Source organism: Silurus meridionalis, chromosome 9 (genome assembly GCF_014805685.1).
Source record: "Silurus meridionalis isolate SWU-2019-XX chromosome 9, ASM1480568v1, whole genome shotgun sequence".
In the NCBI taxonomy this organism is placed as follows: Eukaryota; Metazoa; Chordata; class Actinopteri; order Siluriformes; family Siluridae; genus Silurus; species Silurus meridionalis.
Window position 1 is genome coordinate 14,051,073 of NC_060892.1, and position 15,953 is coordinate 14,067,025.

The 15,953-nt window shown below is 39.3% G+C and overlaps 1 protein-coding gene across 2 annotated transcripts in view; it reads right to left on the reverse strand.

The window, feature by feature from the left end:
- Window positions 1-238: 238 nt before the first annotated feature.
- sos1 (son of sevenless homolog 1 (Drosophila)) overlaps window positions 239-15,953 on the reverse strand; it is a 41,968-nt gene continuing 26,253 nt past the window's right edge. Inside the window, exons 11-24 of one of the 2 annotated variants that reach the window (XM_046858124.1) lie at window positions 14,801-15,167; window positions 8,796-8,877; window positions 8,524-8,646; window positions 7,920-8,023; window positions 7,288-7,510; window positions 5,707-5,826; window positions 5,066-5,228; window positions 4,823-4,940; window positions 4,552-4,724; window positions 3,880-3,996; window positions 3,500-3,773; window positions 2,532-2,576; window positions 2,030-2,151; window positions 239-1,669 (exon numbers count right to left, since the gene is read on the reverse strand). In XM_046858124.1, coding sequence (XP_046714080.1) covers window positions 1,250-1,669; window positions 2,030-2,151; window positions 2,532-2,576; window positions 3,500-3,773; window positions 3,880-3,996; window positions 4,552-4,724; window positions 4,823-4,940; window positions 5,066-5,228; window positions 5,707-5,826; window positions 7,288-7,510; window positions 7,920-8,023; window positions 8,524-8,646; window positions 8,796-8,877; window positions 14,801-15,167 — 2,451 coding nt within the window. In that variant the 3' untranslated portion in view covers window positions 239-1,249. The remainder of the gene's footprint in view (window positions 1,670-2,029; window positions 2,152-2,531; window positions 2,577-3,499; window positions 3,774-3,879; window positions 3,997-4,551; window positions 4,725-4,822; window positions 4,941-5,065; window positions 5,229-5,706; window positions 5,827-7,287; window positions 7,511-7,919; window positions 8,024-8,523; window positions 8,647-8,795; window positions 8,878-14,800; window positions 15,168-15,953) is intronic. The other variant, XM_046858125.1, reaches the window with a different exon arrangement.

Here is a 15,953-nt window from a genome sequence, read left to right on the forward strand (position 1 = left end):
TATATACACAATTATTTTACTATCAAACCGCATTGTTATGCACCTACAGAAACGTAACCATGCCGCTCTTGTCATTGCTTCAATCACATCAGAATTTGTTCCTTAGTCCTTCCGAATCTACGCAAGTACTTTTTTTGACCGATTTTCTTCCAGTGGTTTTACTGTACCCACATTATTTATATAATAATCATCTCATTATTTGATCATATTGAACATTAGCATGACTTTTAGCACACAGTGGTAGAAACACTTTTATTCCCTTGGTTTAAGAAGGCAACCATGTTTACATACTTATTATATAACAGAAATGATTCAGAAAATAAAAGTTCTAACACAAAGGACAATCGCTTCTTTTTTTTTTTCTGTGTTTCTTGAAAGCATGAAAGTACCTCTTTGGTTGTAGGAGGGTACCTTTGACTCGTGGTACTCGAGACTACTGGCACACACATCTCTCCCCGTGGGGGGTTAAACACGAACGCAGCTCTCGTCTCCCAGTCCCTTTTTTGTTATGCACGCAATGAGGTGTGGTTAAGATAAAGGCTGAGGCAGAGGGAGTCCTATCGTTCGAGTCCTACCTGTCGTCCAGCATCACATTGGCCAAGGTGGTCCTTAGCATTAAGGAGGCAGGCACAGAGTCTGTGAAGAGAATCTTTGCTTTGTAGATTTGCTTTATTTACGAGCTGGTTCAAACTGCGCTGTAGTCTTTTGTTATCCAGCATTAATGTTAATGATTTGCGTATGTCTGGGGTTTTTATTCCTTTTTTTTTTTTTTTTTTTTTTTTTAAAGATGGTCCTGACTGCAGCTGTGCTGGGGGAAGGAAAGGAGGAAAGGCAGATGAAAACAAGCAACATACAAAAAACAAAAACAACAAACAGCAAAATGAAATGAACAAACATCAGACAAGGACCAAAAAAAAAAAAAAAAAAACCAGCTTTCAAAAAGACAAAACAACAACAAAAAAAACCTAACAAAAATATACAGAGACAACCTGCAGGAGTTTCACTTCATTAAAAAAAAAAAAAAAAAAAAAACACACAATCTGAACGGTTTAAGGGCACATTTTTCATTTTATGTTTGTCTCCTCCAAAAGTCCAACACTGGCATTTCATCAAAGTCTTTTTTTTTTTTGTTGTTGAAAAAGTCATTGGTCTCTCTCCCTCTCTCTTTTCTTTCTCTTCTACATCTACATCTATATCTATAGATATAGATATATATCACTTCTCGTCTGCAGTCTTTAGTGTTTCCTCTTTAGGAAAGGTTGGCGTTCTCGAGAAGCGGCGGACCTTCCCGCTCCCTTTTGTACGTTTTTGGCGGCAGTTTAGGGATCGCTGTACTGTGGCGGGGGGGCAGAGGGGGTCCGGCAGCACTGTGTGGAGTGTCGCACTCGAGCACATGCAGCGTAGGAGCTGAGACCGGGAGTTTCCGGGGTCCAAGCGGTGATGGAGACGAAGGGAAAAAGTGGCTGGGTTCAGCACGGCGCCCCTGGGGGGGAGGCTGGAGGAGCAGAGGCGAGTTGGAGAACACATCAGGAGTGCGCAAGGGCTCGCGAGGAGGCAGCGAGGGCGGACTGGAGGGAGCGTCCGGCACCGAGTAACGCATTGGGTACAGTTTTCCGGTGGGCTGCCTAGGGGGGATGGCAGGGGGACTGTCCACATGTTTTGACATCATCTAAACAAAGAAAGAGACAAACAAAACCTGAAAAGATCAACATTTATTTGAATGTTTGCGCATTATGTCCTATTCAGGATTTGATTCTTTTACGCAATTTTGCATCTGCACAGAAAATCACAAGATTCTTCCAACAGTAAAACCGACAGACAAATGCTGATTTAGGGAAAAACAGTTGAAAATTACGGCTGTAAACGTCTCAGAGAAGAACAAAAAGTATTAAATGAAATGTCAGGATGGGCAACACCCTCTGAGGTCACCTTAGGTGGCATCTGAAAATTGTAAATGCAGTTTAAACGTAGAGAGCAACTTCAGATTAGATTCAAGCTCCAGAACCCACACCAGATTCGGACATGCTACCTTTGAGGGCGAGGACTCGGCCGGAGCGGATTCAGGACGCCGCCGTGGCGGGACAGGAGGTGGGACAGGGGGGTCGTCTGTACTCCTGTGGAAACTCACCATGGAGGAAACAGACGATGATCCTGAAAAGAGAGACGGAGAGACACAGAGGAGACAAAGAAGTAAGACCACAAATCATACTTCAGCGATTTACTATGGATGAGACACCAAAACATGAAATATAGATCAAGACACAAATCATAGATGTATGACCCTTGACCCCAAACCCTCATCCAATTTTTTTCATTTCAATCACGTGAACAATGACCTTGTGAGCCTGTGATTTATAAAAACAAACAAAGTCAAACAGAGTCTTTTGGCTCCCATCCCTATAAAACAGCATGTGAAAGATTTTCCAGCTCTGGTGATTGAGAGAAAAGACAAAAGTAATGGAAGTGTGAACATGTGAGTGAAAGACAGGGGGATGAGAAAGTGAGAAAGGTATAAGAGGGCTTATACTAACGTGGGCCATGAGGCAGAGCAACCGGGGCAAAAATGGTGTCGCTGTCTGGCAGCAAAAAGAAGAGAAAAAGAGAGAGAGAGAGACATGCTGAGAAAGGAACATAGACTACATACTACATAGACAAGGGCTTTAAATATAACCAAATCTGGCAAACATCACCACTATTATAGTCATCCTCATGCAAAATATACTTTGTGAATTTGTACCATTTCTGCCTGGAAGTGTGCACGCACACGCACACACACGCACACGCACACACACTGCATCCAGATCTTTACATCTATTAGTATTATGCTGACTAAATGTAAAAGCCATTATCGTCAATCTATCAATCAATGAAGAACTGTGAGGCAACAAGCTTGTAAAATAGAGAAGGAGAAAGACAGGCACGCAGAAAGAAAAACTAAATGTCAAAGGGAGACAATCAAGTAGATTTGAGTGTTGAGAGGCAAAAACTAGGAGAGAATGACACAGAAAAAAGACACAGAGACAAATAAAGATATATCGAGATGAACTGAAAGACAGAGAAAAAGAGACAGCAAGACACAGAGATAAATACAAAAATACACAAAAAGGTAGAGAAAAAGTGGGTGTTCTCTGTCTGAAAATCAACTATTGTTGTTCTTTCTCTAGATTTTTGTCAGTAACTTATGCGCGCGCGCACACACACACACACACACACACACACACACACACACACACACACACACACACACACACACACACACACACACACACACACACAGAGAGAGAACAAGGCACATTCTTAAAAACTGCCCCCACATGCTGGTTAAATGCTGAATAAAATATAGTTGGTTCGTTAGTATAAATTCAGTCATCCATCTGAAACAATCCATCAAGTGTTTATCATGTGGCAGGAGTGTAGACTAAACATCCTGCATGCAAGATCTTTAAATAACAACCAAAGGGAAAAAAAGGATTGTGTGGGTGTGAGTAATATCACATACTCGAGTGGAAGGGGCTGGAGGGACCCTGCGGAGAGTCGAACACACTGCAGATATCCGTGGAGCTGGATGCTCCAGAGGCGGGTGGGGGCGTGAGGGGCGTTCGGGGTGAGTTGGGCGCAGATGCTGCACAGCTCTCGGTCTCGCTGTCTGGAATGCGACTGTAGCTGATCTTTCTCGGCTCGTTCTGCAGAGGTGTCGGGTGACGCATTGTGCCCGGGCGACTCGAGGACGGTCGTACGCCAGGAGATTTCAGCGGGCAGCTGTACTTCTTAGGCTGGGGTGGGAAAAGGAAGCAGATTTAACACTGTATTCCTTGAATAGGAAATTAAAAACTATCCAACATCTTTATCCAAACATTTAGTAAAGCAGTAAAAGCTTACGAATCGAGGCAGAGAACGCGCGTTGCGGGGCTCTATCTCTAAGGACTTGTTGAAAAGATAGTCTGTAAACTCCTTCTCGGTCATGTCCTCCATCGGGTTCAGGTTCTCGAAGAATTTCTGCATCAGCGTTGAAATTAAACAAAGCAGAGTGTAAGCCGTGTGCTGATGTTAGGTGAGATTTTATTCACGTTAATTTAATAGCATTATATTGGTTTTCTATTTTAATAGATTTATTTTATTCTATCAAAACTAAATGCATCTGTGCAGATGGTAAGATACATTTCTTCACTAATCCTGCTTATCAGGCATAAAACATGCTACAATATTTAAATATTTTGCATAAACTGACTTCTTTACCAATTTGATATAACTTTTTTTTACTTAATTTCAAAACTGTTTTCAATTTTACTATAAATTTTGCGAATTTAAGCAATTAAACATATTAAACACATAAAAGATTTTATTTCAATACAACAAATGTTTAGGTCTCTATCTCCGCAGCCACAGTTGAATCAATCATTCAACCGCTCTATAGGTAGTAAATAATGCTACAGAAATTAGTTTAAACTGGCTGATAAATTTAATTAACACATAAGTAATACACCTATAATAACTAAATCTATGTAGCTGATCAACTTGAATTTCCATCGCATATCCTATTGCCAAACGAACCCGTATGTCACTTTCGACCCGTAGGCAGTATGGCTGGTTTTGGTACTGCTGGATCTCTCCGGTAATCTCTGCTACTTTCCGCCGCTTACTGAAGTTGATCAGCTCTTTGCCATGTCTCTTCAAGAAGTCAGGGTTTCCTTCCTCCGTTTTCAGGATATTTGTTAAATATATACCTAAACACAGACATTTAAGATACAGTTATAATTGACCTGGGGAAAAAAAACCCTAAAATCTCATTCTTTTCATCTGGAATATAAAGGAAAAAGCATACCAAAGAAGGGCACACATGGTGGATTAATGGACCTGAGTTTGGCCAAATACTTCTTATAATGGTCCTCACTGAGTTCATGGGCTTCTTCTAGAATCTTCCTCTGTCGGCTCGGAATTTGCTGCAAGAACAAGCAAAAGGATTGGACTATAAACTATCGTTAATACAGATTCATGTTTTTTTTTTTTTTTTTTTTTTTAAATAATCATCACACAAAGTTCACATTCGAGTCCTTCAAAGTTTTACCTCGAAGGTGTGGTCGAGCCGGTATACAGGAGAAGAGTTCATGGCGCTGACCACCTCGAGGACACCGTTAAAGTTATTAAGCTCCTGAAAGACCTGCAGGATCTCAATGATGCGCGACACCACAGCGACTCGCTCCTCCAGGTTCTCGGTTTCCACGATACACCTGAGAAGAATACGATGTTAGCTGTCCGTTCTAATCTACTACAGGAGAAAGAATTAAGGTTCCATTGAATTTATGTTTTCTTTTAGTGAGCATTTATTTTTTAAAAGCTATTTTTTAAAAGCTTTCTGTGTCAGTTTAACAGAGGTAAGCTGATCTGCTCTGGCTGTAAACTGATCAGGTAAGAAAAAGCTAAGAAAATGTTTAAGAAAGTCACACATTATACCTGATTAACTTACAATAGTAATGAAATAGCAGCAGATAATTAAAGCCTCTGAATATACTTGTCCAGTGTCTCCAATTACTAAATAATTAGTCAGTACACCACTGCTGTAATTATTTTAGCCAATTACTTATGTTTTATAGTTTTAGATGCTTTTAAACTCTCTCAGAATAAATCTATTTAAATCAAGTCCCCCTGTGGTATGATGTTAGTATCTAACCTATGATCACAATGGTCAGAGCGACACCGGTGACTTACTTCTCGAACCAGAGGGTAAGATTGGTGGTGTGGCGGATCATACGGAGAAGGTTAGGAGAGTTCATTTCTTTGTCCTCCTTTGTCCACACGCTTCCCACCAGCTCTGATGGCTGAACTGCCCTGAGAGACAGAGAACCAGCATAAAAAGTTAAAAATGGCAGCCTGCTTTCTCTCATCTTTCTACTGCCTGAGCAAAATACAGAAGAAACAAGGGGTAACTGTTTACAAGTTGAAAGATACAAAAGAGAGAAAAGTTCTTACAATATGTCCACATTATTGCCAATGTGCCAAGAGATACCAGGGAAAAAAAAAATTTATCCCATTTACTAATATTGTAGTTTGACACAGCAAATATAAAAGTGTAAGGCCTGTGAGTGCAACAAACTGACTCACTAGCCCAGAACTCTTGAAATGGCTTCAACAAGGCCTTTATACTTTTTTAAATCCTACAATATACTGATTTAGTTTACAGACAACAGTGTTTGGCTTGTAAAGCACAGGATGCAACTAGTCCTAAAACAGCACTGTAACAGACCTGATGTTTCATAGAATTTGGCAATAGATGCCATATGACTCAAGGATGAATTAAACCATCAGATATGTGCAATTTGGTCTGAGTGAGGGTGAAATTCTGAAATCTTATTTTAAAGCTTTAATATCAATACAATGAGTACAATAACCCCTGAATAACAGGGTTTGAACTTCATTAGACTTCACTAAATGCATTATACTATACCTAGTCTAAGCTTATTAGACAGTAGCCAGCACTAATAAATGAAGATCATATTTAAATATATGGACCACTTATATTCCACTGGATATTATACTATCTATTATTCTCCTATTAAACTCATTTCAGTAGTATTTAAAAGCAGGAACACATACATGGGTTGCCAGATTCTAAAGGAAGCTACAATAAAAACAATAAATCCGGAAATACACAATATATATTATTTATTATTTTTATTTTTTTGTATTGGCTCAAGCTTTTCATCACACAGAATTATCCCAGTTTTATGAGGTATGCATTTTTCCTGATATTTTTCCCCTATTTCTAATGGTTATGGCACGCCCTACATACTGACTATGATAGTACACATTACACAGTATACATTATGGTATAGTATCTGTTACCTATTATGAGCTATAACAAATATCAAGTTAAAAAGACTTAACACCATTATATTAACTAATGCATCCACTAATACACGTGTAGTGTAATAGTTTGGAGTACACAGAACACCCATTTAGAGACTACTAAAGCTCTCAGGGAGACGAAACACAGCCTCGAGGGAAAACGGGAACCCTGGGTATGACGGTCATCCCCTGTTCCCACAGGCGCACAGAGCTAAGGGGAAGTGTGTCCCCTTGTTCCCTTTTGTGTGTGTGCATACAAGATGTTGATACAATAAGTAATACTCCCATGTCCTGCATTGTGTTAAAGTGCCCCATTTTCTCGGCCGAAATTGGCGAGGGATCAAAAAAATAAAAATACAAACAGGAAGCGGCCTTGTTCCCTAATGTTCAATAAACCTATTAAATCACATCACTACAGTTAATCTCAAATAAACTGTGTTGTACCTGTAGAAGTCAGACTCGAGCAGAGTGAGTTGGCGAGCAATTTCAATGGGGTGAAGGGTCATCAGGTCGAACTGCTCGACCTGACCTGGTTTGCTGATGTGCCACTCAATGGGCGGAGGTGGGCTCTCAAAGGTGATGTTGTGGCTCGGGCCGTTAGCCTGTGCCTGCTTCTTCCTCTGGATGATCTTTGTGATAGACTCAACCCACTTCCTCATGGCTTTGCCTGCAGAAAGGAAACGAGAAATATATATAAAAAAAAAAGTTCAATAAAGCTCAATCTTAAAACAGTGGCATGCTTTCACTTGAACCTATTCCTTTAAATCGAAAAGTCATTTAATTTGACAATTTTTGTTAATTTCTTAATTTGACTGGTTAAGAGTTCTAAGAAATCGCTGTACAAGAACATTTATTGCATAGAATCAGTTGCATAGAATGGAAAAAAAAAAACGCTAATTCATGCAAGAGAGCAGAATGTAACCATTTCTATTCAAAGGCAAAACACTTTTTACTGCTTGTGATGTATGATCTCGGGCCTTGTATGTTCTTATTCTGGATTTTCTAATTGCAAAAATGATCAACACCCACATTAAACGGAAATTCAGAAGAGAGCAAGAAAAAGAGAGAAAGATTACCTCTAACTGTTCCAATGAACTCCTCCAGCCGGCAGAGTAGCTGAGCATCCCTCTCAAAGTCGTAGAAGTGGTGCTCCACCCAGTGTCGGCACACATTCAGCACCCTGCAGACACAAAATTCAAACTTTATTTATTTTATGTACAATTTGTTTTTATTCCTACAGAACATTGGAATGTGTAGCACTTAGAGATCAGAACAGAAAACTGTCTCACCCGAGAACGAGTAGAGAAACTTGTTTAATATATAGTATGATAGAAAGTTAACCTTTTAAGAAGTCTCTACCAGTACTGTAATGGGCTCAAGAAAAGGTTTTCGCCATAAAACTACTTATTTACAAGCTCATGCAGATGCTCCCGTTTTACACAAGTTTGCCACAGTGCTAAAAAATTGTTCACAAAATTCACAGTATAGATAGAAGCATACATGAATTATTCATTATTGTTCAGAGACCACAATGTAGAGAACACGACTGGTTTTATAAAAAAAAAAAAAAAAAAAAAAAAGGCATTTGGACATTCTATTTTTAGACACCATCACTGAACTATGCGCTTTTTCCTCATTTTGCCAAATTGTCCCAGGACATTATATCTGTGGTTTGTTCACCTGAGTTGCACAGGCTGGACGTATTCTTTGCGGAAGCGCTTGAGTTCGGCGCTGAGCGGCTGATCTCCATTCTCCATGGCCATCTGATCCGCCTCTGTGGGTTTGGGCTCCGGAATGTCAAACCTGGACATCACACACACAAATAAAATTAAGCTGATACAGCTTCTGGAACAACATAGTCATTCTTTCAAATAAATACTTTTAATGTATTCAAGAGACTAACATTTAACATTATTGCAAATAAACTGACAAATGTACAAGTGGTATCTCACCTCTCAATGAGCAGGTCCAGCAGCTCCTGCGGTTTACAGAACGACCTGTAGGTGGTGAGGAACGTTCGCACAAAATTGGGATCTGCCAAAAAAAACAGAAGCTTACTAGCTATTCTTTTTTTATTTTTCAAGCAAAAAACCTTCATTGTTATTATTTCAGTGTTGACTCAAGGGTTTTGTTTTGTCCTGTAAAGCTTCATATTGTTTTGGTCAGTGGTGGGAAATATGAAATGGCCTTGAGCTGCACCTGTTTTCATGACTTCAGATTTGATGTATGCATATTATTGAAATTTACAGATTATACAGAAATATGAGAATTCTGATGTACAAAAAAAAATACATAATGAAATGTATCAAGCATATTTAAGTAAAACTTGAAGACAAAGAACTTGGATAAGAAATCTGAGACGCTTCAGGTCATCAGGTGAAATTAATAGAGTGACTCCCTCATTCACTCCCTCCCTCCCTCCCTCCCTCCCTCCCTCACTCCCTCACTCCCTCACTCAATGCAGTGGATGCACGTGCAGTTCCATACATGGCCTATAGATGGCATAACACTACATAAGGATTAAATGGATTACCCAAAACCTGCATGTTTCGCTCTCTAAAAAGAAATAATAATAATTAAAAAAAAATCACAAGTCCTAATGAATAAACTAACATAAGAAATTATGCTCAACCTCGGTCAGTATTGTGCTTTCGAGCTCTTAAATATTGGCAATCAGATAAGTGTAATATTTTGCAACGAAGTTAGTTATAATAGTAATCTGCTAAACAGTAAAATTGTGGACTGTCCAAAAAAAGTTCCTGTTATCAAATCATATATAAATAGTCATTTTATAAACACTCACTAAGATCTTTTTTTTCTCTTTTGAAATTAAATGTCACCCCAATCATCCTTCCAACAATGCTAAATAGAGTCAATGAGGTCTGTCATTTAATGAGTAGAAAAATGATAGAAAGAATGCATTTAAAGAAATCTGTGATTTGCCTCACAAATTTAAATCCAGACAAAAATCCAACACCACCCGACCAAACAGATTTAAGAATTCAACAGTGCTATGCCATAAAATTGACCCATTTCTGGAGCTTTAACATGTCCTCAGTAAGGTGCATACAAACTGTGCATAAAACCTTACAGGTTGTACTCTTTGAGAACTATATTCCATCCGCAACATTTAAAGTGCAGACATTTAAGTGCAGATGTGTTGAACTCCAGCTGGAATGTCACAACTTTGATACCCTGACACTAACTTATATTCTGTTTATGACCTTCGTGTTATAAGTTTTAACCAGCCACTAACATTTACACTTGAGAGTTTATATTTACACTAGGAGTTTTTTTCCTCTGATACTCCTATTGTGTGTTTGTGTGTCGTGTGGAGAGCTGTTTGCTCATATGATGGATCTGCTGAGTTCTGGGTACCTCAGCGAGGCCAGTAAGGAACAATAGCTTCCTCAGTTTGCATTTACAAACAATCAGCCTGGAATTATTCTGGCCAGGAAACAGACGCCACTCTGACGCACAAGACTGCCCTCACATGGGCCACACACACACACACACACCTGCATACACACTGCACTTAAAATAGATTTAAAACTCAGCTCTTAGGAGTCACAGACAGGAAAAGCAAATCCAAAAATGAATCTCAGTTAGTGTTCTTGTACTGATAACATTTAGGAACAGGTTTAGCATGAACCCACAGTAAAAATAAATAAATTAATTAAATAAGCAACCTTTCAGATCGAGATTTTAGTACACTTGATCAAATAGTGTTAGGGATAGTGTGAATAGATGCTGTTACAATAGCAGGAAAGATTTGCCTAATCAAAACTTTCTAATTAAACAATTTAAAAAAAACTAGAAAAACATGTGCACTGAAAAGCCAAGTTAAACGCGTCAATGTAGACTGGTGTATGGGTTCACTCTAGCACTAAACAGTTTTGGTTAAAAAAATAATAAAAAATTCTCGGAGTGTGTTATACTGCTTTGCGAGGTAGCATGACCAAACTTGCTTTAAGATGCAAATCTCTAAGAAATATGTAAACCACATTTTGGCGGAAAAACTCAAATGTTTTCTCAAAAACATGGTGAGAGATAAGACTGCATTGTAAACATTTTAGAGGAAACGTTTGTGGACACCTCACCATCAGAACCATGTGCTTGTTGAGCCTCCCATTCAATAACATCCACATCTTTGTGAAAGCCATCACCTAAATTGTGGCTCATGTCTGTGGGTGATTTTATGATCATTCAGCTACAAGAATATACAAAGTAGAAGAAACTGATGTTGGTTTTGGAGGTCTGGCATGCAGTCAGTGTTCCTTGTCATACCCAAAGCTATTCAGGTCAGGAGCAGGACAATCGAGGTCTACCACTCATTCACAACTAAACCATGTCTGGGAGCGGGAGCTCAGTGGTGAAAGTGCTGGGTTACTGACTGGAAGGTCGGCAGTTTAAGCCCTGGTATCGCCAAGCTGCCACTCTTGGGCTCTTGAGCAAGGCCCCTAACCCTCTGTGCTCCAGAGGAGCTGTATCATGGCTGACCCTGCGCTCTGACCCCAGCTTCTGAACAAGTTGGAATTTACGAAGAAAATAATTTGACTGTGCTGTAATTTATATGTAACAAAGACTATTCTTCTTCATGGTGCTTGCTTTTTACCCGGGACTGCTGGAGGTTTGAGCATCTTAGTTCTAAAATAATGATTCTACAGCCTACAATAAAATGTTTTTTTTTTTTTTTGTTTGTTTGTTTTTTTACAATTGTGTGGTTTGTAGAAAAACCACATATGGGTGTGATGGTGAGGTGTCCACATATTTATGAAATCGTTATATGATTTTCTCCATATTTTAAAATGCTCAAGTGTTACATCTGACTGAAAAACATGCAAATGACTTTTTTTTTTTTTTTTAAGATTTCTGAAAAAGTAAAAAAAAAAAAAAAAAAAAAGTGAAAACATATATTGAAGAAAAAAAATGTCGACATTTCCAAAGGCTGCCACACAAATAAGAACGTGTGCATGAACTGTATAAGAGACTCAAGACAGAACAGCATGAACATGCATGCCAGGGCTGATATGGTGGAATCAAGCAAACAGCATCCATCAATCCTCCACCCAGCTGTGTCCAGTTGTGAGCTCCAGCCTCGAGGTGAATCGGGCAGGATGCACCTTTTTTCCCAACTTGTTGGTGGCAAAAAAAAAAGGGTGCATTCACATGCGTGCACACCGTTTTCCTCAAAAGGACAGCTTCCCCTGAGTTATTAGAAATGAGCGAGATGCACACGGCTCGAGTCTCTGGAGGAAAACGGCGACCTAACACACACGCACACTTTTGGAGAGGAAGTTTATTTTGGGGTGTGAACGGCCGGGACCACCCATGAGAGGAATCCCTACTCGGCTCACACAAAGCCAGATACAGAGTTCAGCCCTTTTTATTGCAATGTTACTGTATATGGAATATAATATCACAATCTTCCATGTTACCTGCTTGATCATGAATGTTTCAGGGTTTGGGGAAGGTCAGGATTGATCACTAGCGTTGCATGATTCATTGTATTTATATCGATATCACAGAGTGAGTTACTGTGATAAACACATTGTGAAAAATAGGAGTGATAACAAAACTGAAATTGCTTTATACCAGTGCACTTTAGAAGACACAGATGCATTTCCGACCTGTGTGTATATGTGATTACTGAAGTATGAAATTTAGAGCAAAAACTTTATAAATAATCATGTCATTACATGTTAGACTGATGAACATCTCACAAACTCAGTAAGGCAAAATCTATATTATCTGTACTTTAGTTTTAAAGGACAAGGGGACCATATCAACAAAAGTTTTATGTTAAATATCAATAGTGCACTTTTATACATAATTTTGCACTAAAATTTGCTTAAAAGATTCTGTTAAAGGTTATATCGCATTACCAGGGCCTGGAGATTCCTTCCAAAAATGTTAGATAAATGTATGAACATATAAAGAATCATGATATATTTTTTTCTGATTGTGAAGCAGCTACAATTTCAAGTCCCAGTGAAACTGCTGTTACTATAGAAACAAATAACTAATTACATTTCCTGTCCGGTGTTTTTCCCTGTTTATTGTGGCTGAGTTTCAAACAGAAAATTCATGTGCTACACTGAATAGGCTGCACCCTGGATAAAAGGCCTACATGGTGACTAGAAATTAACTTGGATCTTTATTATGCCTGTTTTTTGTCAGAGCATTAAAAAGAAAATATATTTCTTTATGAAAATGTACCACTTATGAAGTTTGTTATTACAGTAAAATGATGATGCTATGCAATTCCCCCACCAACCCCCACTGATTAGACTGCAAGTTGGGGATCTCGTCATCACAATCATCAAGCAGGCCAACTGCTCATTAAACAACATAAAGTAAGTTTGCACTTCTCTCTCTCCTTCTTAAACCTATAAATAGACTTGTGTTTTATTAGCCAAAGGAGCTCTAAGCTGCCCACAAGCCTGAGTGGATTTGGGTTGAGTTATCAGAGTCTCTGTTCAAGGAATTTGCCTGTTAAATATATATATATAGACATAGACACACACATTCCAAAAACTAATTAAGCAATGGCCTTTCAGACAGCCGTCTTGAACTTATGCTGGAAAAACAGCTGCTGATGTCATTTTTCATTATCCGCTTTAGCTTCTTATCAGTTTTAAAAAAACTGATATTTGCGCTAACGTGACACTAAAACAAAACAGGTCGTCACACAGTGTTCTATGACGTAAAACAGCGACCAAATATTTAGCAAGCGTGAGAAAACAGCCAGGAATAGGAACAAGGTGACAAACAACCCAAACAAATGCAATGACCTTTGAGCATCCATTTGAAGTCCTTTTTTTATACACGTTGCTTTTCAGTCTTTAACTTGTGTAATCGTGGTGTAATTACGCTGCTGTGCTGGAAGGCAAACACACTGCGCTGTTGGGCAAATAGACCAGCAAACAACTGTAAAAACCCTGAGAGTGTGAGTTATGCAACACAACTAACTGCACATTTTCCAGACCGTGATGAACAACATAGAAGAAGTCGTTAAATAAATATATAATGCATTTGTTCTAATACATCGTTTCCATAGCAACTGCACAGGAACGTATACGGTGGATGCTCCGGGTAAACTAATAAGCAAATTGTAAAACGTTATTTAAAATGTTTGATTAGGTGCAGTTCTCTGTGGATCCGTCATTAACATTTTGCGAAGGTGTAATATTACCTACAAGTGGTATAAAATTAACAAGGCACTTATGGAAGGGCTGTTATGGGAAAATAATCAACTTCATATCCATCAGGATGCATCGTACAACCTTGCCACTGATTATTTTCCGATAATGAAACAACCCAGTGTGTTTTACTTTTCACTTCAGAGGCACTCAGCGCTTGATAGCACTACGGGTATTGATTTATAAACTTAAAAACAGACATCAATAATGCATCACCAGTCCATCAGAAGATGCTGACTGGTACAGGAAAAAACACAACCCACGAAGTTCCTTGCACTAGTTCAACTACATACTACTATTACAATGCCAGGAAAAGATAATCCCAAAGTATTTTGCCATGATCCCAAATCATGGCAAAATGAAGTGTCCCCCAAATAAGTCCCTGAGGACCCCCAAAAGGGCTCGATTGTTGGTCTCTCCCATCTAATTGTTGGTCTCTCCCATCAACTACCAAACAATCAAAACCGCTCTATTCCTTGCACTAACCACTGGAAGACAAAGAAAAGTAAAGCACCAAGGAATGACCGGTTTTGGGAAACATTACGTATTCAGTTTTTATACAAGTCCTCCGCAGGCTTTAATCTGTTCTCAACCAGAAAAAGATCTGTACTGCATGTGCAGGGAAACCTGGTAATCATCTATTGTTAATGATCCCCAAGCCAAGTTTTGTCTGAAACCAATAATCTGTCCTTCCAAATTAAACAAACTCAAAGTATTCATTCATATACAAACCAGAGACAAAGTCTTGCTCTGACCTGCATACATGTGAAAGGTGAGCCTCTCGATGAGCTTCAGCACCGTGCCCGCCTTGATTATCGGGATTCCAGACTGGGACTGCACATTCTCCTCAAACACCACGTTCTGCTCAGAGTCGAGCTCTGCAAAACGGTAGATCTCGGCACCAGGAAGCCTCATCTGCTCCTCTTTTTCCTCCTGGAGCATGGCCGTGTCGAGCATGCGTTCCAGAGTTGAGCGGTACTGAAGCGAAATCAACGCTGCCATCCATCCATTCTTCTCCTCAGCAGACTTGGCAGCAAACACCACACTGTTGCCATCCTTCAGGATAAGCTCAAAGGCATGGCGGTACTCACCCTCCTTGTCGTCCTTGTCGTTGATCTGGACCTAGAGAAAGGATGGCGGCGAAAAAAAACCCCCACCCTTTTTACTGCTTTGTTTTATACTAAAAATTCGGCAGAACAGATAAATGTCTGCAGCTGGAATATTGTTAAAGGTCTTTGCTTGAGAGAAAATGGCAAATATGTTGAGTCATTTTGACTTTCTCTAGGCCACTGCTCACCTCTACCAACATCTAAACAGCTATTCTCCATCAGAACTTCCATTTACCATCTCATTACATTGCATCATCCAGTAACCAAACATCAAAACGAAATATCTTTCTAATACCCAACATCCCTCCCACCAACAAACAATCCATGTACACGTTCACTTTTTACCTTTCACTTTTTCACCACTTCCTCTGAACTCTAACAATTGATCACTTCCAGAAACACAAAAACAGCTTTCACTTAATTCACTAATACTTAATTTCCCAACACCATCCCACTGACATCTATCCATCTCTTATCAACACCTATCCACAATTTCCTATTCGTTTCCCGCTACAGACACATTTAATATTTCCTCCCAGGAATGTTCACCATCAATCATCTATAATTCTCCATACATCCATCCATTATACGTCTTTTCTAAATCAATACAACCCATTCAACACCTCTCCCCCAACTGCACTTTCCCCTTTTCCCATCTTCCTTATTTACGATTAGTGTCCACCGTTTCTCCAAGGCTCCCTCTGTCCCTTCACGGATTCGCCCCTTTTCACTGATGTCTTCCTAATTTTATTAAACAAACTGCATCCCACCAACACCAACCTTACTTAACAATATCCAA